At 40.2% G+C, this 21,604-nt stretch overlaps 1 protein-coding gene across 3 annotated transcripts in view; it reads left to right on the top strand.

Moving 5' to 3' along the window:
• Pkhd1l1 (PKHD1 like 1) overlaps window positions 1–505 on the top strand; it is a 149,068-nt gene extending 148,563 nt beyond the window's left edge. For all 3 annotated transcript variants that reach the window (XM_042264702.2, XM_076555796.1, XM_006978701.4), the window contains one exon: window positions 287–505. In XM_042264702.2, the coding sequence (XP_042120636.2) occupies window positions 287–297 (11 nt within the window). In that variant the 3' untranslated portion in view covers window positions 298–505. The remainder of the gene's footprint in view (window positions 1–286) is intronic.
• The last annotated feature ends 21,099 nt before the right edge of the window (window positions 506–21,604 follow it).

The following is a 21,604-nucleotide window of genomic DNA, read 5'->3' as shown; positions in this document are numbered from 1 at the left end:
ATACTTTGTTTTTAAGAGAATCACCATGCTCTGCTAAATAAAATTGCAAGCTTACCTACAAAGAGCATAAAAAACTGTATATGAATTGTAACTCTATATACATTTCCACCAAAAAATTATCGATGATAGTGTAAAATTTGCAAATTTGAGATTATTTTATATGTTACTTTTACCTTGTTAGCCAAACTATGAAATATATTCAAAGTTAAAATTAATGACACATACTTTTAAATATACCATATGTTATTACTCCCCTTTTAAAAAATGTATTATTGTTATTTTACAGCAAGCAACTAAAGAGCTTCCTGAAGAACAGGCTGAAAACAGAACCAGAGGAACTGCTATGTATCCGCCATTTTGCTGCACAGCAAGAAAAGCCTACAGCATTTTCAAGGAAATATGCAAAAAATACTTTTGTATTTTTATAATGCTTGACATGTAATCCTTATATTTAATCAAAGAGTTCAAGTTTCTTCAAAATACAAGTTTCTGTTGATTCCTTATACTTACATGTTCTGATTTCATGAAAAGTTACAGGAATCTCACATGTGGAAGCAGATACTTCGTCTCCAAGTACCACACAAAGTATCATTAAGGAGTTGAAGGAGCCAAGCATAGTGCCTCATGCCTCTAACCCTAGTGGTGAAGAGGCAGAGGCAGAATTGCCACAGTGACTCCAAGGCAAGCTAGGCTACATGCTGCAACAGTCACAAAAACAAAACAGGCAAACAAAAGCCAAGCAAAAAGCAAAGCAAAGAAACCAACCTTTTCTGGTGTTCTGTGTCCTCCACAAAGCTCCAGTTTCCAAAAGGCTGTCATTGAACTTTCTGGCAGTTTTGGTGACAAGACTATTCTGCACCTTCCTCAGGCTGAACACTTGCCTTTCAGATCTGCAGGTATTCTAGGAATCCCAGAAGAAAGAAGAGTTTTCTTGGTGTCCCTAAAACTGGCCATCGGGACAAATTTAGTTTCCATTTAGCCCGCATTGCCTTTCAAAACTGTCTGTACTGAGCATGTGTTCCGACTCCAGAGATCAACAGAATCAAAAGCAAAACAACAAAGAACACAATAAAAAAAACCCCACCTTATTTTACAAAGTGATAAATTAGAGAATGCAGAAAGCCACAGATTAATAAAGTTACCCCAAAGCTTTCAGACTTTTACTATATAACTAATATAACTTTTACTCAGAAAATTTTAAAGGGAATGATTAACTTGGCAGAATTCCCACTAAAGACATGGCAGTCATTTTCGTGGCAGGCACAGATGGAGCTCAAAATGAATTTGGGTTAATTGATAAAATTCTGTGAAGCCCGTGCCCTGTCTCCCGCGTACCATCTCCCAGTATATTCACCCTTGGTCACTGTTAGGCATCTGTGCAAGCGAAAGGGAAGAGAGACAAGGTTGGGGGACGGAGGCAGCCTTCTGCCAATACACCTGAGGAAATTTTCTTTGTTCTGTCAGTCACAGGACACACCTTTAGCCAGATAGGAAAACATAAGTTTTGGCTAAGACAAAGTACAAAGAGAGATACCACACAAATATGTAACATGTTTCAAAGTAAGTTGCCTAAAAGCATAAATACTAGAAGGAGATTTTTTTCTCAGGAGCAGATCTTTGGAGACAGCTGTGTTTAGAAGCCACATTTCAAAACAGAGGGGATAGCAAAACCAGTTTCTAACCCCAAGTCAAGAGAAAAGGACCTTACATTTAACTCATGGAAAACTTTATATATATATATATCCTTGAAGGGCAAGGTATGCGATGGAGGAGTTTGTGGCCTAAGAATTTAATCAGAAAGCCAGTAACAATCTTTTGTAGTGAATGGCAGAACTTGCACAGTAGCATCTTCCTGATGCGCAGGGATGAGTTATGAACTTCTGTGTCTGTGCGCTCGCGCGTGCGTGCGTGCGTGCGTGCGTGCGTGTGTGTGTGTGTGTGTGTGTGTGTGTTGGGGGGGGGGTGGCGGTCAGTGAGAGTCTAACAGTCAGAAGCATTGTCTAGGAGGGCTGCCTAAAAGGGAAGGTGACTGGAAAAGGAAGCAGGGAGGGCCCAATGAATGGCTAGAAGCAACAGAATACATTCAAGCCAACAGCTGGAATAGAACAAAGTCATAACTTTATGGGAACTGCAGGTAAGAGGTCCTTAACAGGAGGTTTGGAGAAGATGCATGAAAGCCCTGTGACAAACACTTGCCGTGTCAAAGGATACTGCTGATGCTTGGTCTGACATCACTGGGTAACTGAGCACTTTCATACTCGCTTCAGTCACTTACTGAGAACCATCTGGTCCTGATGGGATTGAGGAGGTCAGACACACCTCTAGTCCATGCTGAGACTTAAAGTCAGGCTTTCTAAGGCAACTCCCCTTTTCTTTCCATCTCATGATACTTCATTTCTGTTAGAAAATTAAATCCCAAGATGTGTAATTTACCATCTCCAGAACAAATTAGGGTTCTGGAAGAGATACATGCATTGCAAACACCACAAAATTGGCACCGTATATAGATCTTTTTCTAACTAAGTTTTAGTCTCACCCACTGGAAGTTTTTGTCAGTTTTTTTCTGTAGACATTTAATCAAGAGGTCTTATGTTACTGGGCAGTAAAAGGGATTTCTAAAAGCTTTCTTCTTTGCCACAGACTTGTGAAAAGACACTAAATTAACTGTTCAAAGCTTCTGGCTGTTTTAAAAAAACTTTCTAGAATTATCATACTACATTCTCATAATAAATAATGGGGAAAAAATCACATTTTAATCACTACTTTTTTATATTTCCCAAGTTTTTAGGAATCCATAAACAATATCACTTCATATGTCTTCATTCATATAATAGCCCCTTTTTTTCTTTTGAATTCTTTGCTTTGAAATAATTTTTCTCTGGCATTTTTACACTAGAAATGGAAATTTTTTTGTATTTTTAAAATTTTATTATCAATGTGTATATAGAAAAATTAGTTAACACAATTTTACCTTTTTTTCTCTTCAAATGATTTAGAAGAATGTTATATTTTCATTATTATTAAGAAATTTTTTACTCATTTTGCATGCTAACCACAGATCCCCCTCCCTCTTCCTGCCTCCCTAACCTCCCCCCCCCCCCGAGTTCTCCCCACATTCTCACCTCCTCCAAGTCAGTCTCCCCTGGGGAGTCAGCAGAGCCTGGCACATTCAGTTGAGCAGGTCCAAGCCCCTCCACAGCACCAAGGCAGCATAAGGCATCATACCTTAGGCACTAAGCTCCAAAAAGCCTGTTCACGCATCAGGGATGGATCCCGAATCACCTGCCTGGGCCCCCCTAACCAGTTCAAGCTAAACAACTGCTTCCCTATCCAGAGGGCTTAATCCAGTCCCATGGAGGCTCCACAGCTATGGGCCCACAGTTCTTGAGTTTCCACTAGTTTGGCTGGCCATCTCTGTATGTTTTCTCATCATGATCTCGATGTTTCTTGTTTATAGAATCCCTCCTTTCTCTCTCATCAATTGGACTCCTGGAACTCAACCTGGCGCCCAGCCATGGATCTCTGCATCTGCTTCCATCAGTAACTGGATGAAGGCTCTATGATGACAGTTAGTGTATTCACTAATCTGGTTACAGGAGTAGACCAGTTCAGGCATCCTCTCGACTAATGCTAGTAGAGTATAAGATGGGGTCATCCTTGTGGATTCCTGGGAACTTCCCTAGCACCCTGTTTCTCCCTATTCCCATGATGTCTTCATTTATCATGGTATCTCTTTCCCTGCTCTCCCACTCTGTCCCTGTTCCAGCTCAAACCTCCCATTTCCTTATGTTCTCATCTCCCATTTCTTGCCCTCCATTATATCCCCTTACCCCCAGTTTGCCCATGTAGATCTCATCTATTTCTTTTTCATCAATATGTCCCTCTTAGGATCCTTCTTGTTAGTAAGTTTCTCTGGAGCTGTGGGTTGTAGTCTGGTTGTCCTTTGCTTTACATCTAGTATCCACTTATGAGTAAGTGCATACCATGTTTGCCCTTCTGAGTTTGTGTTACCTCACTCAGGATGATCTTTTCTAGTTCCACCCAATTGCCTGAAATTTTCATGATATCATTGTTTTTTACTGCTGAGTAGTACTCCATTGTGTATATATGCCACATTTTCTTTATCCATTCTTTGGTTGAGAGGCATGTAGGTTATTTCCAGGTCCTTGCTTTTTATGAATAATGCTGCTATGAACATAGTTGAGCATGTGTCCTTGTGGTATGATTGAATCCTGTATAATAAAGCAACCTCTGGAGGCATCATGATCCCTGACCTCAAGCTCTACTATAGAGCTATAGTAATAAAAACAGCTTGGTACTGGCATAAAAACTGACATGTGCACCAATGGAATTGAATTGAAGACCCTGACATTAATCCACATACCTATGAACATCTGATTTTCAACAAAGAAGCCAAAACTGTACCATGGAAAAAATAAGGCATCTTCAACAAATGGTGCTGGCATAACTGGATGTCAACATGTAGAGGATTGCAAATAGATCCATATCTATCGCCACACACAAAACTCAAGTCCAAGTGGATCAAAGACCTCAACATAAATCCAGTTACACTGAACTTGATAGAAGAGAAAGTAGGAAGTAGTCTTGAATGCATTGGCACAGGAGACCACTTCCTAAATATAACACTGGTAGCACAGACACTGAGAGCAACAATTAATAAATGGGACCTCCTGAAACTGAGAAGCTTTTGTAGAGCAAAGGACACAGTCAATAAGACAAAAGGACAGCCGAGAGACACTGCAGCCACCGCCAGGACAAGCAACATGTAAAGATGCCGAGAAAGAGAGGGCTCCCATCTTGCCCTGGACTTCCCTCCTGGACAAGAGCTCACATCCTAACCTGGACTTCCCTTCTGGACAAGAGCGCACATCCTACCCCAGACTTCCTGTCTGGACAAAAGCTCCCATCCTGCCCCAGACTTCTGGTCCAGATAAGAGCTTCCATCCTGCCCCGGAGTTCTCTTTTGGACAAGAGAACTCCCATCTGGACAAGAGAGAGAGACTTCCTGAATCTGTCAGCTCTTTCTGAACCAAGTACACAGATAAGACCAAGAACGAACCACAAGGAGATGGGCAGATGTCAAGGCAGAAGTACATACAGCAAAATGAAGAGCAATACAGCATCACCAGAACCTAGCCCACCTCCAACAACAAAAATTGGAAAAAGCAGAAGAAAATAGCCTTATGAGTAACATCATGAAGAAGGTAGAGGATTGTGTAGAGGAAAGGACAAAAAAAATGGGAAGAATGCTGTAAACAACTAGAGGAAAGGGCAAACAAATTAGAAGAAAACAATAAAGTCCTGCAAGAAAACAATAAAGTCCTGGAAGAAAACAATAAACTCCTGGAAGAAAATAATAAAGTACTGAAAGAAAACAATAAAGTACTGAAAGAAAATCATGAAAAAGCAATGAAACAAATAAAGGAAACAGTCCAAGACCTGAAAAGGGAAATTAAAAAAATAAAGAAGACACAAACAGAGGGAATGCTGGAAATAGAAAACCTGAGTAAAAGATCGGGAACTTCAGATGCAAGTTTAACCAACAGAATGCAAGAGATGGAAGAGAGGATCTCTGGCATTGAAGATACAGTAGAAGAAATAGTTTCATCAGTCAAAGGAAACACTAAAGCCAACAAAGTCATGAACCAAAATGTCCAAGAAATTTGGGACACCATGAAAAGACCAAACCTATGAATTATAGGGATAGAAGAAGGTGAAGAATACCAACTCAAAGGCACAGAAAATATATTCAACAAAATTATAGAAGAAAACTTTCCCAACTTAAAGAAGGAAATGCCTATGAAGATACAAGAAGCCTATAGAACACCAAACAGACTAGACCCTCCAAAAAAGTCCCCTTGACACATAATAATTAACAACGAAATGTACAGAATAAAGAAAGAATATTAAGAGCAGCAAAGGAAAAAGGCCAAGTGACCTATAAAGGTAAACCCATCAGAATAACACCCAATTTCTCAATGGAGACTTTGAAAGCCAGAAGGACCTGGACAGATGTAATGCAGACACTAAGAGACCATGGATGTCAGCCCAGACTAATATACCCAGCAAAACTTTCAATCATCATAGACAGAAGGAACAAGACATTCCAAGACAAAGCCAGATTTAATCAATACCTATCCACAAACCCAGCCCTACAGAAAGCACTAGAAGAAAAATTCCAACCGAAGGAAGTCAGATACACACTTGAAAACACAGGCAATATATAAAGCCACAACAGTAAACCCCAAATAAGAGAAGTACACACACACTACCACCAAAAATAACAGGGATGAACAATCACTGATCGTTAATATCCCTTAATATCAACGGACTTAATTCACCTATAAAAAGACATAGGCTTACAGAATGGATATGAAAGCAGGACCCATCTTTCTGCTGCATACAAGAAACACATCTCAAATTCAAAGATAGACACTACCTAAGAATAAAAGGCTAGGAAAAGACTTTTCAATCAAATGGTCTTAAGAAAAAAGCAGGTGTAGCCATCCTGATATCCAACAACATAGACTTCAAACTAAAATCAATCAAAAGAGATCAAGAAGGGCATTACATCCTCATCACAGGAAAGATCCACCAAGATGAAGTTTCAATTCTGAACATTTATGCCCCAAACACAAGGGCACCCACATATGTAAAAGAAACATTACTAAAGCTTAAACCACATATAAAACCCCACACATTAATAGTGGGAGATCTCAACACCCCACTTTCACCACTGGACAGATCTCCCAAATCGAAATTTAACAGAGAAATAAAGGACTTAACTGATGTCATGACCCAATTGGATCTAATAGATATCTACAGAACATTCCATCCTAACAAGAAAGAATATACTTTCTTCTCAGCACCCCATGGAACTTTCTCTAAAATCAACCACATACTTGGCCACAAAGCAAATCTCAACAGGTACAAAACAATTGGAATAACCTCCTGTGTTCTATCAGACCACCATGGTTTAAAGTTAGATTTCAACAACAACAAAAACTACAGAAAACCTACAATCTCATGGAAACTGAATAATGCTCAACTGAATCACCAATGGGTTAAAGAAGAAATAAAGAAAGAAATTAAAGACTTTCTAGAGATCAACGAAAATGAAGACACCACATACCCAAACTTATGGGACACTATGAAAGCAGTGCTAAGAGGGAAATTCATAGCACTAAATGCCCACATAAAGAAGTTGGAGAAATCCCACACTAGTGACTTAACAGCACACCTGAAAGCTCTAGAACAAGAAGAAGCAGTCTCCCAGGAAGAATAGACGCCAGGAAATTATCAAAGTGAGAGGTGAAATTAATAAATTAGAAACTAAGAGAATAATACAAAAAAAATAATGAAACAAAGAGTTGGTTCTTTGAGAAAATCAACAAGATAGACAAGCCCTTATCCAAACTAACCAAAAGACAGAGAGAGAGAGAATCCAAATCAACAAAATCAGAAATGAAAAGGGGGACATAACAACAGACATTGAGGAAATCCAGAGAATTATCAGGTCGTATTTCAAAAACCTCTACTCCACAAAACTGGAAAACCTAAAAGAAATGGACATTTTTCTGGATAGGTACCACATACCTACGTTAAATCAAGACCAAATAAACTATTTAAATAGTCCAATAACCCCTAAGGAAATAGAAACAGTCATTAAAAGTCTCCCAACCAAAAAAAGCCCAGGACCAGATGGTTTCAGCACAGAATTCTACCAGATCTTCAAAGAAGAGTTAATACCAATACTCTAAATTGTTCCACATAATAGAAACAGAAGGGACATTGCCAAACTCCTTCTATGAGGCTACAATTACCCTGATTCCTAAACCAAACAAGGATGCAACAAAGAAAGAGAACTACAGACTGATCTCCCTCATGAACATTGATGCAAAAATACTCAATAAAATACTGACAAACAGACTCCAAGAACACATCAGAACAATTATCCACCATGATCAAGTAGGCTTCATCCCAAGGATGCAAGGGTGGTTCAACATACAAAAGTTCATCAATGTAATATACCATATAAACAAACTCAAAGAAAAAAAACCACATGATCATCTCACTAGATGCAGAAAAGGCATTTGACAAAATCCAACACCCCTTCATGATAAAAGTCTTGGAGCGATCAGGAATACAGGGAACATACCTAAAGATAATAAAGGCAATTTACAGCAAGCCAACAGCCAACATCAAATTAAATGGAGAGAAACTCAAAGCAATTCCACTAAAATCAGGAACGAGGCAAGGCTGTCCACTCTCCCCATACTTATTCAATATAGTACTTGAAGTTCTAGCCAGAGCAATAAGACAACATAAGGAGATTAAGGGGATACAATTTGGAAAGGAAGAAGTCAAGCTTTCCCTATTTGCAGATGGCATGATAGTATACTTGAGTGACCCCAAAGATTCCACCCAGGAACTGATAAAGTTTATAAACACCTTCAGCAACATAGCAGGATACAAGATCAACTCAAAAAAATCAGTAGCCCTCCTATATACAATGGACAAAGAAGCTGAGAAGGCAATTAGAGATACATCACCCTTTACAATAGCCACAAATGACATAAAATACCTTGGGGGTAATACTAACCAAGCAAGTGAAGGACGTATATGACAAGAACTTTAAGTCCCTGAAAAAAGAAATTGAAGAAGATGTCAGAAAATGGAAAGATCTCCCATGCTCATGGATAGGCAGGGTTAACATAGTAAAAATGGCAATCTTACCAAAAGCAATCTACAGATTCAATGCAATCCCCATCAAAATACCAACACAATTCTTCACAGACCTGGAAAGAATAATACTCAACTTCATATGGAAAAACAAAAAACCCAGGATAGCCAAAAGAATCCTGTACAATAAAACAAACTCTGGAGGCATCACAATCCCTGACTTCAAGCTCTACTATAGAGCTACAGTAATAAAAAACAGCTTGGTATTGGCATAAAAACCAACATGTGGACCAATGGAATCGAATTGAAGACCCTGACATTAACCCACATACCTATGAATATATAATTTTTGACAAACAAGCCAAAAGGGTACAATGAAAAAAAAGAAAGCATCTTCAACAAATGGTGCTGGCATAACTGGGTATCAACGTGTAGAAGGCTGCAAATAGATCCATATCTGTCACCATGCACAAAACTTAAGTCCAAGTGGATCAAGGACCTCAACATAAATCCAGCTACTCTGAACCTGCTAGAAGAGAAAGTAGGAAGGAGTCTTGAACGCATTGGCATAGGAGATCACTTCCTAAATATAACACCAGTAGCACAGACACTGAGAGAAACAATCAGTCAATGGGACCTCTTGAAACTTTTGTAGAGGAAAGGATACGGTCAACAAGGCAAAGCGACAGCCTACAGAATGGGAAAAGATCTTCACCAACCCCACATCTGACAGAGGACTGATATCCAGAATATATAAGGAACACAAGAAATTAGACATCAAAACAACCAACAGTCAAATTGAGAAATGGGCTTTAGAACTAAACAGAGAATTCTCAACAGAGGAAACTCAAATGGCTGAAAGACATTTAAGGAATTGCTCAACACCCCTAATCATCAGGGAAATGCAAATCAAAACAACTCTGAGATACCACCTTAAGCCTGTCAGAATGGCTAAGATCAAAAACACTGAAGACACTTTATGCTGGAGAGGATGTGGAACTAGGGGAACTCTCCTCCACTGCTGGTGGGAATGCAAGCTTGTACAACCACTTTGGAAATCAATATGGTGCTTTCTTAGAAAATTGGGAATCAATCTCCCCCAAGATTTCCTGGGCATACACCCAAGAAATGCTCAATCATACCACAAGAGCACTTGCTCAGCTATGTTCATATCAGCATTGTTTGTAATAGCCAAAACCTGGAAACAACCTAGATGCCCTTCAACTGAAGAATGGATAAATGAATGGTGGCACATATACACAATAGAATACTACTCAGCAGAGAAAAACAATGACATCATGAGGTTTGCAGGCAAATGGATGGATCTAGAAAAAATCATCCTGAATGAGGTAGCCCAGACTCAGAAAGCCAAATATGGTATGTACTCACTCATAGGAAGATGCTAGATGTGGAACAAGGATGACTGGACTGCTACTCACATCACCAGTGAGGCTACCTGGAAAACAGGACCCCAAGAAAGACACGGGGATCACCCAATCATGGAGAAATGGATGAGATCTACATGAACAGCCTGGACATGAGTGGGAGCAATGAAGGGCGAGGGTCGAGGGATAGAGAGCGGGAGATCCTAGCTGGATCAAGAAAAGAGAGGGAGAACAAGGAATAGGAGACCATGGTAAATGAAGACCACATGAGAAAAGGAAGAAACAAAGTGCTAAAGAGGCCCACAGAAATCCACAAAGATACCCCCACAAAAGACTGCTGGCAATGGTCGAGAGACAGCTGGGACAGACCTACTCTGGTGATGGGATGGCCAAACACTCTAATAGTTGGGCCAGAAACCCCATCCAAGGACTGAGGAATCTGGATGCAGACATCCACGGCTAGGCCCCGGGTGGAGCGCTGGGAGTCTAATTAGTGAGAAAGAGGAGGGTTTATGAGCGAGAATTGTTTAAACCAAGGTTGGATAAAGCACAGGGACAAATAACCAAAGGAATGGAAACCCATGAACTATGAACCAAAGGCTGAGGGGCCCCCAACTGGATCAGGCCCTCTGAATAGGTGAGACAGTCGATTGGCTTGATCTGTTTGGGAGGCATCTAGGCAGTGCTATCAGGTCCTGGGCTCGTTGCATGAGTTAGCTGTTTGTAACCTGGGACTTATGCAGGGATGCTTGGCTCAATCTGGGAGGAGGGGACTGGACTGCCTAGTCTGAGTCTATCAGGTCGATCCCAGTCCTCAGGGAAGACCTTGATCTGGAGGAGGTGGGAATGGGGGGTGGGCTGGGGGGAAGGGGAGGAGGGCAGGAAGGGAGAGAACAAGGGAATCTGTGGCTATTATGTAGAACTGAATAGTATTGTAAAATAAAAAATAAAATAAAATATAAAAAAAAGAGTAAAAAAAAAAAAAAAAAGGACAGCCTACAGAATGGGAAAAGATCTTCACCAATCCCACATCTGACAGAGGGCTGATCTCCAAAATAAAGAACTCTAAAAGCTAGACATAAAAATACTGAACAATCCAATTAAAAAATGGGCTACAGAGCTAAGCAGAGAATTCTCAACAGAAGAATTTCAAAAGGCTGAAAGACATTTAAGGAATTGCTCAACATCCTTAGTCATCATGGAAATGCAAATCAAAACGACTCTGAGATACCATCTTACAACTGTCAGAATGTCTAAGATCAAAAACACTGATGACAACTTATGTTGGAGAGGATGTGGAGCGCAAACTTGTACAGCCACTTTGGAAATCAGTATAGCAGTTTCTCAGAAAATTGGGAATCAGTCTTCCTCAAGACCCAGCTATACCACTCTTGGGCATATACCCAAATGATTCTCAATCATAGCATAAGGACACTTGCTCAACTATGTTCATAGCAGCATTATTTGTAATAGCCAGAACTTGGAAAAAACCTCAATGACCCTCAATCAAAGAATGAATAAAGAAAATGTGGTACATATACACAATGGAATATTATTCAGCTGTAAAAAAAAAAAAACAATGACCTCATGAAATTTACAGGCAAATGGATAGATGTTCCTTTTGAGTGAGGTAACCCAGACCCAGAAAGCAAACGTGGTATGTACTCACTCATAAGTGGATATTAGGAGTAAGATATAGGATAACTAACCTACAATCCACAGCCCCAGAGAGGCTAGATAACAAGGTGGGTCCAAAGAGCGATTTATAGATTTCCCAGGAAAGGGAATTAGAAGAGATCTCCTTGTAAACTGGGGACAGGGAGGGGGGTTGGAAGAATGGGAACTTGAGGGAGTGGGTTGGATGGGCTGGGTATAGGAGGTGGGTAGGAAGCAGGACAGAGGAGAGAGTAACAAAAGAGATGTTTTGATGCAGGGAGGGAGGGCATGTTGGGGTTAGTGAGAAATGTGGCACCAGGGAACCCCCCTGGAATCTACAAGGATGACTCCAGCCAAGACTCCTAGCAATAGTGGAGAGGGTGCCTGAACTGGCCATCTACTGTAATCAGATTGGTGACTACCCTAATTGTCATCAGAGACACCCTATCCGGTAACTGATGGAAGCAGATGCTGAGATCCACAGCCAAGCACTGGGCTGAGCTCTGAGAGTCTTGCTGAAGAAAGGGAGGAGGGATTGTATGATCCAGGGAGGTCATGAGGAGGAACCCACAGAGACATCTGACCTGAGCTGGTGGGAGCTTATAGACTCTGGACCTGCATGGGACCCACCAGGGCCCTCTGCATATGTGTGACAGTTCTGTAGCTTGTTCTCTTGATTTCCTAGCAGTGAGATCAAGAACTGTCCCGGTGCTTAGCTGCCTTTTGGGATCCTGCTCCCCATGCTGGATTACCTTGACCAGCCTTGATGCAAGGGGAAGAGCTTGGTCCTGCTGCAACTTGATATGCCATTATGCTTTGCTCAAGCCCATGGGAGGCCTGTCACTTTCTGAATAGATAGAGGAGGAGTGGAAGGGAAGGGGGAAGAGACAGGAAGCGGGGTGGGAGGATCTGGGAAGTGAGGAGGGAGGGGAACCCATGGTCAGTTTATAAAATTAATGAAAATAATGTTATTAAAATTAAATAAAACATAGAATGATATCTTTTTATTATGATGGGCAACGAAGAGCAAAAGAGATACTTTTTTTTTGTTGGGGACTTCTGGGGCTTCTCTGGCCAATAACTCAACTTTACAGAGGTATCCTATGACTTACACTGAGATTTTTGTTGAATAACGATCTTCTGGGAGAAGGATTTTCTACCCAGGCAAAGTACCTCAGTTCAGACTCCCAAACTCAGTCTTACAAAAGAAACGATATTTTGTAATTAGTTTACAAACTAGTGTGTCTCCCTAGGGTTTTTCATGTTGACCCAACTCCCATCTTGCTGCTCTCCTCCCTGCTTAAACCCTTAAGCCCCAATACTTCCTTTCTCTTTCCTCATCATGTTTCATACCTTCCAATTATATTCTTTAATTGGGTTGTAAGGTTTTCAAGGGTTGTTTCATACATTCTTCATTTGGGTCAGCCTCCCCTCCATCCTCTTTGTTTCTCACATCTCATCCGCTGCCTGCTTTAACCTTTCTGCCCCCAGAACCCCCCTCTTAATTTTTGTTTTTAACCTATATTCTATTCCCTTTCCCTTAATCCACTATAGCAAATGGCCCCTTTCTGTTTTCCTAGCCTCCAAATTAAACATAGAAAACAAAAGATTTAAAAGGCCAGGCTAAACGTACCAGGATGAACATGCAATATCTGTCTCTCTGAGCCGTGCTATATAATTTTTTCCAGTCATTATCTGTGCTGGCTAATTTCCTGTCAACTTGACACAGGCTGGAGTAATCAGAGAGGAGGTAACCTTAATTAAGAAAATGCCTACATAAGATTGGGCTGTAGGCAAGCCTATAGAGCATTTTATTAATTAGTGATTGATACGAGAGATCCTAGCCCATTGTGGGTAGGACCACCCCTGGGCTGGTGGTCTTGGGTTGTATAAGAAAATAGGCTGAACAAGCCATGGGGAGCAAGGCAGTAAGCAGCACCCCTCCATGGCTTCTGCATCAGCTCCTGCCTCCAGGTTCCTGCTCTGTTTGAGTTCCTCTCCTGACTTCCTTCAGTGATAGACTATGGATGTGGAAGCATAAACCAAATAAACCCTTTCTTCTACCAGCTTACTTTTGGGCATGTTGTTTCATCATAGCAATAGTAACCCAAACTAAGACATTATCCATACCATCCAAATCAGAAAAACCTATATCTTGATTTGACCCATTCTGTGGTTGATCAGGGGACTCTTATCTGCAGGGTCCAGACTCATCAGTGGGCATTTTCATCTCATTCATGTGGGCTCCAGATACCAAGAATATCCATTTCTCAGTGAAAGAAACACTACCATTTATTTCTTCTGATTTTTCTCTAGACAATAATTAGATAAATTTTATAATATCCAAAGAAAGTATCTACCAGAGGACATGCAGTGAATGTCTGGATGCTTGTTACCCCATTCATAGGACCTAATATATTAAGTAGTTCAGTTATTATGAATTAATGATTGAATCCTTATGGAAAAACTGCAGTGCCAGGAATATTATTTGCCCATGAATGCTGACTTTATTTGACAAGTTCCTTTAGATTGAGAGTCATGTGAGGATTTGGCACACAGCACATCTTTAAGTATAAAAAAAAAATCTCTAAGTAAATTAAATAATAGAGAGGATAATGAAAATTTTCTTGCATTGTATATTTTTCAGATAAAAAATACTTCCAAAATATTACAGAAACTGCACTTCATCTTGACTTACAGTCCTAACGTTTTAAATAAGATTGGATAAAATTCACACTCAGTGACAGAGCAAATAGTGATGGTTGCTATGGCGATGGCATCTGTGCCTATGAGCAGAGAAAATAATCCCTTTTGGGCAAGGAATTTATGAGTGTATCCAGCCACATGACAAAAGCACTTTCACTGTTTTTTTTTCTTTAGAGCAATTTATATATTTAGACTGATGAGCCTTTGTATATGTAAATTCTTCCTAAGAAGAAAAAATATATGACAAAATTTTTAGTATTTCTTGTGTGATTGCAACTTGAACTTAATCCCTCACTGATAAAAAGTTTAATATCATTTATAATATTTATTATAATGAGAGATAAGCAGCTTTGCCATAGTAAATATATATACATTTATATATATTTCTATTATATAAATAAATAGGTTATATATATATATATAACCTATTTATTTATAGAGAGAGCAACATCTTTGACAAGAATTGCTAATATTATATTTCAAGAGCCAGAGGTAGGTGGCCAGAAGGAGATCCAAAACAACAGCTAGAAATAAATTCTGACTTTAAATAGCAACTATTAAAACAAAGCCTCCCAAATAGCTTTGAACTGATAGACAAGGGTAACTGAATCTATTTATTTTAAACAGTAAAGTTAAAATCATGAAGAAGGCTGCACCTAAAACCTATTTATAATAAGCACATAGTAAAAGTACTGAGCTAGCTTATAGGGTGAAAAAAAAAACCTTAAAACACATTATAGGATGCTTACTTGTGATGAAAGGATGGGGTAGGGAGCGTGGATTGAATTTGGCATGGATGATGTTGTAAGTAGTAGCTACAGTCTGAGGAGCCAAGAAGAGGGTTACTGTGCTTCAGTTCTGATCTCCGCACTTTCACTCTGGCTTTTAACAAAGGGCCTATATAGGTGAGAGTTAATTTTAAGTTGCAGCTTCCACCTTTAATGATCCTATTCCTTTTTAAATAATATGCTACTGGCAAATGCATCCATTGCTAATGATGGAAGGATCCTCCTCTGTTTACCTTGGAGGCGGCATTCCCAGTAGTGAGCTCAAAATTTTCCTGGATGAGAAGACTGTAAGCTTCTTTGCCTGAAAACTTTCACCAATTTTTACTGCTGCTTCTAACACATTTCTGCTTACATTATGACATTTAGTTTGCAAAATAAAAGGTTTTATTAGCCTAATATTGCAGTTATAAAAACTGAGGCTTAAAATTATTGAAGGTCACAGCTGTCATGGCCAGCTTATTGTATGTAGCTGAAGGGTTCAGTCTTTCACTGTAAGTTCACACTATTGTCAAGTTTGCAACCCACATACAAGACGAATCATATTAGTATTTCATATTGTTGTACAACAACACAACATTTGCATTCCAAGATTATAAAAAGCCTTGTGTCTCCACATCATATTCAGATCAGATTACTTAAACCACGGAGTAGCAGATAAATGTGGAATAAGCCAAGTGATGTTACATCACCAAGCCATAAGCCTAGACACAGAGTGAGAACTTATCTGCTGTGGAATAATCCTTCTGTATGATGTGAATATGTATTACTCTCATTGGTTAATAAAAAAGTTGATTGCCTATAGCAAAGCAGAATAAGCCAAACTGAAAATGCTGGGGTGAAGAAGGGCAGAGTCAGAGAGACTCGATCCCAGCTGCCCAGGAAGTAAGACATGCTAGAGAACAGGTAAAGTCACAAGCCACACGGCAATACATAGATTAATAGAAATAGGTTAATTTAAACGTAAGAGCTAGTTAGTAATAAGCCTTAGCTATTGATCAAGCATTTGTAATTAGCATAAGCCTCTGTGTGTTTATTTGGGACCAGGCAGTCAAGAGAGGTAAACTCTGTTTACACTTATCCCTCTTTTCACTTAAATCTATTTCTAGTAGAAAGAAAATAAAATAAAACATGTGTTATTTTTCTAAACTTCTATCCAGGCTCCTTCTAAAGAAACTTGGCTAACTTAAACAATTGCTCTTAGCTCATAGGTCTTCTTGTTTTAAGTAATAGGTTACTCTTGGTTGTTATATAATGTTAGAAACTATGCAATTGCTTCATGGAAAGTTAATTTTCACTTAATAGCACTGAAGGTTCTTTTTTTAAAAAGATGCTTTAGACTGTTCAATTTGTTTATTAAATCATTAACCCCAATTAATAAGTAGTGGTTTTAGATATTTAAAAATATTTAAATTTCTAGAATATTGACATTTATTATTTTGAAAGCAAGTAAAAGTCTCTAGCAGCCAGACCAATAAAACAATATACTAAAATTATCAAAAGGTTTATGCTTTCAAATATGCCTGTTCAAACTGTCACTCTGTGTTATGAGCTGCAAGTCTTTTGTCTCACTTGATCAGGAAATGAATGTGACTTCATAATTTGTATTCAACTATGAACAGCTGCTCATTAATAAAAATTATTAAAGTCTAAGTTTTATCAGTTGGTCTAAAATTGAAGAAAATAAAAAGAGGCACCCTTCAATGAAAAGCCAGAAATTGAGTGAGGTGATCTGGAAGTGCAGAGCTGGTCAACCTCTGAACGAGTGTCAGTGCACCAGGTTCAGCCACAGCTGGATAATTTAAACAATGAAGACCCTCCCAGGGGGAGCCTGAATAAAACGGGGAGGAGGCTGATCAGAAGCTTTAACATGGGCAAATGTTTTATGCACAGAACAGGCAGGATGAACTAGACCCCAGGGCGAAAGGCAATCCAGAAAAAGTCATTCATGTACAGTTAGGATCAGAAACAGTTATAATCTATGAGTGTTTTCTGATGGTAATTTTAGTGGACTGTTTTATTGCCCTTTCTACTCAGAATTTGAAAATCTCCTTTGTTCTTCCTACTTAACACATCTGCTCATCTCCTTCTGCATGCCTCCCCCCCCCCCCCAAGATTTGAGCAGCAAACAAGACTTAAAGTTGCACACTTCAAGAAGTGGTCTCTAAATGAGGGATCCTGAAGTGTTGGCTTGTGGGATCACCAACAAGATTTAAAATATTCTCTTTTCTCTTATAGGTATTTTAAAAGTAAGTTCGGTTTGCAATCTTTAATTTGGTTGTTGTCTTGGCTAGGGTTCTCATTGCCGTGATGAAACACTATGACCAAAGGAACCTGGGGAGGAAAAAGCTTATTGGGCTTACTCTTTCAAATCACTGTTCATCAATGAAGGGAACCAGGACAGGAACTCAAACAGGGAAGGAACCAGAGGCAGAAGCTGATGCAGAGGCCATGGAGGAGTGCTGCTTACTGGCAACCTCCATGAGGCTTGATCGACCTGCTTTCTTCCAGAAGTTAGAGCCACCAAGTACAGAGGTGGCCCCAGCCACAATTGGTTGAACTTTTCCACTTGTGTAGTAGGACAGGCCCACAGGGTCCAGGAAATTGGCTCAGACCAGTTGCCAAAATATGCAAATAATGTACTCCTTAAGAGCCAACCTGAATTCATGTGCTGCTACCCCCTCTGCTCCACCACCACTGCTGGCAGCTACCCCTCCGCCACAGTATTCTTGGAGCAATCTACCCCAATACTGGCCTGCCTCAGGAGGGGGCTACTCTTCTGGGGTGACAGATGTCTTATAACCCTCACAACCTGCGCCACTGTCAGTCCGAGGCCCATAGAAGCCTTCCCAGCCAATATGGGTCCAAATGCCGATGACCAGCCCTGGATTCCCACCCCCATACTGATCTCCCCATCATCTGGAAGGCAGCCAATGAGTCAGACTCAGATTCCCCTACTTTCAGCAGGTCCTTGCTCAATGGTTGATGCAGTTACAAACGTATTTCCATTGGTACCATTTGCTTAAAGCTGTGTTGGAGCCTGCAGTCTTTCTCAGTTGGAGATCAGCCTATGAAAATCAGGCAGAATCCCAGGCCTGGACAAACATCTTGCTTAACATCCCAGTGACCTATGATATGCTCACAGGGCATGGGGAATATGTCCATCCTGTGCACCAGGCACAGATTGGTTTGAATGTCTATTTTCAACAGGTCTCAGACCTGGCCCTTTAGGCTCTACAGGGGGCTCAGCTCAGCCTACAAGCACTGGGCATCTCTCTCAAGGAACAAGCATCTGCCCCTGGTGAGATGGAGAGATCCTATCTCCCTCCAATGGCAGCCGCCAGCCCCCTGCTAACCCATGGGAGAGGGTATGCTTGTGTTTATCCTCAGAGTGCTACTATGCCAATATGGGTCTCAGCAAGAGATGTGCACTTGGCCATAGGTCAGCCTGCTTCCACCAAGGAGAAAATCACTCAGGATGGGTAATGTATATACTCCCCTTTCTTGCTCTCATTGCCTCTCTAAAGGCTGAAGATTTGTGGAGTCTTGTTTTTCCTCATTTTGTATAATACCTTTTGAGATGAGGAACATTAGTTTGGCAGGCTGGAAGCTAGCTAAATATATTAAGGGCCCATGGTGAGCTAAGTTTCTATATTATCCATTACAGCTAACACATGAACTTTTCCAATTAAATCAGACAAGAGCACAGATTATGGCCTTTGACTCCTTATTTTTTGCAAAGGTTTGGCATAATATAAAGAGGTTGTTAGATCCCTCCTGGATTTCACTTATGTGTTGATTGGCAGGGTGATACTTTTGCTCTTTCTCCTTTTTAACTGTCTCCTACAGCACACCCAGCAACAACAGGCAGCCACTAAGGTGACTCTATAGGTGTTGATGGCTCTTAGACATCCAACTCATAGCCCTCCACAGGAGGTTATGCATGCCTGCCTTTCTGAAATTCAAAAGGCTACTGCCTGACACTCCCCACTCAGGGTGACTCCCCAAGGATGGATGCTCTTCAAGGGCTGGTGGTCAAAGACAGTTAAGAGCTTGTTTGGCAAGCCAACCTAAGACAGGCACAGTCTAGTTGCTGAGCCCCCATGAGGCGGGGTCAGTAAGGCTGGAGCAAAGAACTCCGACTCCTGCTGAGTGCCCATGTAGTAAAACAAAAGGATGGATATGTAGTAGAACAGGCCCATAGGGTCAAGGAAATTGGCTTAGACCAGTTGCCAAGTCATGCACATAACAAACTCTTTAAGAGCCAACCTGGAGTCTGCCTGTGGGCCTAGCAACAGGAACTGTTAGAGTTCCTAGTCACTGTCAGAATTCCTGATCATGCCCAGCCAATGAGGGATGCCCACACAGACTGGGTGCTGGAAGGAGGGTATATAAGGCCTTCTGTGTTATTGAATAAATGAGTTTGTTATTTGCCTTCAATAGACTCTAGGTGTCTGTGTTGTTGATGACACACCTTCTCACCCCCTCCCTCAGGGATCCATTAGAATCCAAGCACACACATGGATCACTAATAAAGATAATGCCCCCACAAGCTTGCCTACAGTCCTATCTTATGAAGCCATTTTTTTTTTCCAAATGAAATTGAGGCTCCCTCTCTGATGATTCTAGCTCATGTCAAGTTGATATAAAACTTGCGAGCCAGTACAGTTGCTTTCCTTTTGTTGTATGTTGTAAGTATGCAGGCACCATAATTTCTATAGAAGTATGTACCTCCTTCCTTTTAGTCAGAAGTGGTAAATTTAAAAGAAGAAGAAGAGGAAGAGGAAGAGGAAGAGGAAGAAGAAGAAGAAGAAGAAGAAGAAGAAGAAGAAGAAGAAGAAGGAGGAAGGAGACTCACAAAAAGGAAGAAATTATCATGGGGCATAATAAGTAATTTGTAACAAAGATATAATTAATCAATTAAAAAAATAAAACAGCCAGGCACACCTTTAATCACAGCACTTGGAAGGCAGAGGCAGGATCTCTGAGTTAGAGGCCAGCCTGATCTACAGGGACACAGGGAAACTTTATCTAAAAGAAAACCAAAAGGAAAAAAAAAAGCTCATGTCAGAATTATTGGACTTTGGAAATATGAAAAATTGGAAATTATAGATTATTGGAATTTGGACAATAAAAGAGATTACAGTTAGAATACCTGTTTAGGAGATTGCAGGGGATTTCTTTGATGCAGGGAAGTGTCAAATGGCTATAATCTATTAGTGCTTGATATGTGCCAAACAGCTGTGAAATATTATTTTAAGATGTGTTACATTTGTTTATGATGTGGAACATTTGTTTTAATGATGCAATGATGTGTTGCATTCTTTTATGTTGCATTTGTTTAACTCTGTGAAGCTGTGTTACTTTGCCTGTCTAAAACACCTGATTGGTCTAATAAAAAAACAGAATGGTCAATAGCAATAATAGTAAGGCAGGAGAAAGGACAGGAGGGGCTGGTAGGCAGAGAGAATAAATAGAAGGAGAAAAAGAGGGATTGGGAAGCAAGAGAGATCAAGGAGAGAGAAAAGAAGGGGCCAGTCACACAGCCACACAGTCAGCCATGGAGTAAGAGTGAAATTAAGATTACAGAAGTAAGAAAAGAAAAAAGCCCAGAGGCAAAAGGTAGATGGGGTCATTTAAGTTAAGAAAAGCTGGCTAGAAATAAGCCAAGCTAAGGCCGGGCATTTATAAGTAAGAAAAAGGTCTCCGTGTGTGATTTATTTGGGAACTGGGTGGCAAGCCACCAAAAGAGTAAAGAGAAAAACAAAAACAAAAACAAACAAAAAAATGAACAACACCAGACTTCACTAAATGCTTTATGAACAGTAAGTTCATTTATGAGGAAATCCAGATAAAAAGATTAAACAACATATTCATGTTTACCTAGAACCAGAGTAAGAATCCTAAATTCACTATCTTCCTAAATGCAGGGTAAGCATACTAACTTGCTGTCTTGGATTGGTGGTACACTTCAGTCATCCCAGAATACCATGGAGCCTGAGGCAGGAGGGGCTTAAGTTTGAGAACATCAAGATTCTTTTTCAAAGATAAAGAAAATAAAACACAATAAATTACTAATAAAAATGTGGAGCAGACTGCAGGGAGGAGGGGGAGGTGGAAAGCCGGAAGTTAAAGGGATAGATAATGGATGAATCATGGTAGGAGAACAAGGCAGTTGTCACTTTTAAAAGGTATTTAAAGAAAATGGCTAGCTGAGCAACAATTTGAAGAAACACACACACACACACACACACACACACACACACACACACACACACACACACACACACCAGCCACTTTCCAACAGCAGCTTCTTATGGAATCCTAGTCCAAAACAGCAATAAACTCTAGCTCAGTGGTTCTCAACCT

Source organism: Peromyscus maniculatus, chromosome 20 (assembly GCF_049852395.1).
Source record: "Peromyscus maniculatus bairdii isolate BWxNUB_F1_BW_parent chromosome 20, HU_Pman_BW_mat_3.1, whole genome shotgun sequence".
In the NCBI taxonomy this organism is placed as follows: domain Eukaryota; kingdom Metazoa; phylum Chordata; class Mammalia; order Rodentia; family Cricetidae; genus Peromyscus; species Peromyscus maniculatus.
This window is presented reverse-complemented; position numbering and strand designations above follow the sequence as displayed.